This window comes from Mastomys coucha, unplaced genomic scaffold, assembly GCF_008632895.1.
Source record: "Mastomys coucha isolate ucsf_1 unplaced genomic scaffold, UCSF_Mcou_1 pScaffold5, whole genome shotgun sequence".
Classification (NCBI taxonomy): domain Eukaryota; kingdom Metazoa; phylum Chordata; class Mammalia; order Rodentia; family Muridae; genus Mastomys; species Mastomys coucha.
Window position 1 is genome coordinate 68651613 of NW_022196911.1, and position 1312 is coordinate 68652924.

Sequence of the window (1312 nt, forward strand, 5' to 3'; positions counted from 1 at the left end):
TTTTATGAGGCAGAGTCTAATATAGCCCATGCTGGCCCTGAACTCTTAATTCTTCTGTCTCTATTTCCCTCTACTTCCTGAGTCCTAGGATATAAGTATGTGACACCTTAACTAGATTTTCCCTCCCATTAAACCATGACATTAAATGTTCTGGGATAACAAAGCTATAGTTGGATGCCACAGTCTGGAAATTTATAAAGAAAAAGATTTATTCAGTGTGTGCCTCTAGAGCTCATATCTAGTCATCTTGCTGGATCATGGTATGACAAAGATCATCATATAGGGAGACAGAAAACCAGCTGATGTGAGCTAGCTTTTCTAACAAAGCTGGCCTTGCCATAACTCACAAATCCACTTATCAGTGAGCCATCTGACCCAACTTGGAAAGTTCCTACTGGGTGCCCTTCTTAACCTCATAATGGAATTGACTATAACCACGATTTTGGAGGAGGACTTTCTAGTCATAGCAAGTCCCCTGCCCCTTCTGGGGTGGTTAGATTCTCTGGGTCCATGGGCAGGGTCGGTGGGGTCCCATCCCTGGCACCTGGCTGAGAGGCAGGTAGGCCATGCGCTGCTTCAGGCATATCATAGCCTTGCTTTGTTGTGGCACAGCTTGAAGGTTCTTTATTGCCTCTTGAGGCTGTTTTTGCTTTCGTAGTTTCTGATCCCCCAGCAGGTAAGGAAATTGGACACTGACTTCAGTTTGGTCTCTTAACCTGCTAGTTCTGGAAGTAATGCACTCCTGCTCCTGCTTCACTTTGTTTGTTAGACATAAGTTGCTGAGTCCAGCTCAGTTGGTGGGGATAATCGTCTATGCCTCTTAAAAGAAGTACTATTCAAGAATACACAGATTTTGAACAGAGCCACATTTTTTCCCCCTGCCTTACTTTGTTATGATGTTATGCTATGTGACCCTGAGTTAACCCTGCAGGACTGAGCTCTGTCTGCTGTCTTTGTGCAGTTCTCAACATCAGCACCTCGGTCCAGCTGGCAGCTTCCATGCCTGTGGGATTCCAGCCACTGCAGACTCCGGATCCCGCAGCCCCAGTTGCCTTCTTCCCTTACTTCGACAGGACCTACCTAGGGGTGGCAGCATCACTCAATGGAGGCAATGTGCTGGCCACGTTTGTCCACATGCTTGTTCAGTGGATGGCAGACCTAGGTAAGGTGTGGTCCACAGAGTGGTATGTTCTGTGCTCATTGCCCTTGTCACTTATGTGTACTCTCCAGACCCAGGCTCCCACCAGCTGAGTCCCTGCATACTCCTACCAGTACACTGCCCCCTTTCTGTGGCAGCTGAGTCCCTGCATAC

The 1312-nt window shown here is 47.6% G+C and overlaps 1 protein-coding gene across 1 annotated transcript in view; it reads left to right on the forward strand.

Annotated features, from left to right (window-relative positions):
• The window catches only part of Shpk (sedoheptulokinase), a 27329-nt gene that overhangs the window by 18833 nt on the left and 7184 nt on the right, over positions 1-1312 (forward strand). The window contains exon 6 of the mRNA XM_031355170.1: positions 962-1162. Within this exon, the coding sequence (XP_031211030.1) occupies positions 962-1162 (201 nt within the window). The remainder of the gene's footprint in view (positions 1-961; positions 1163-1312) is intronic.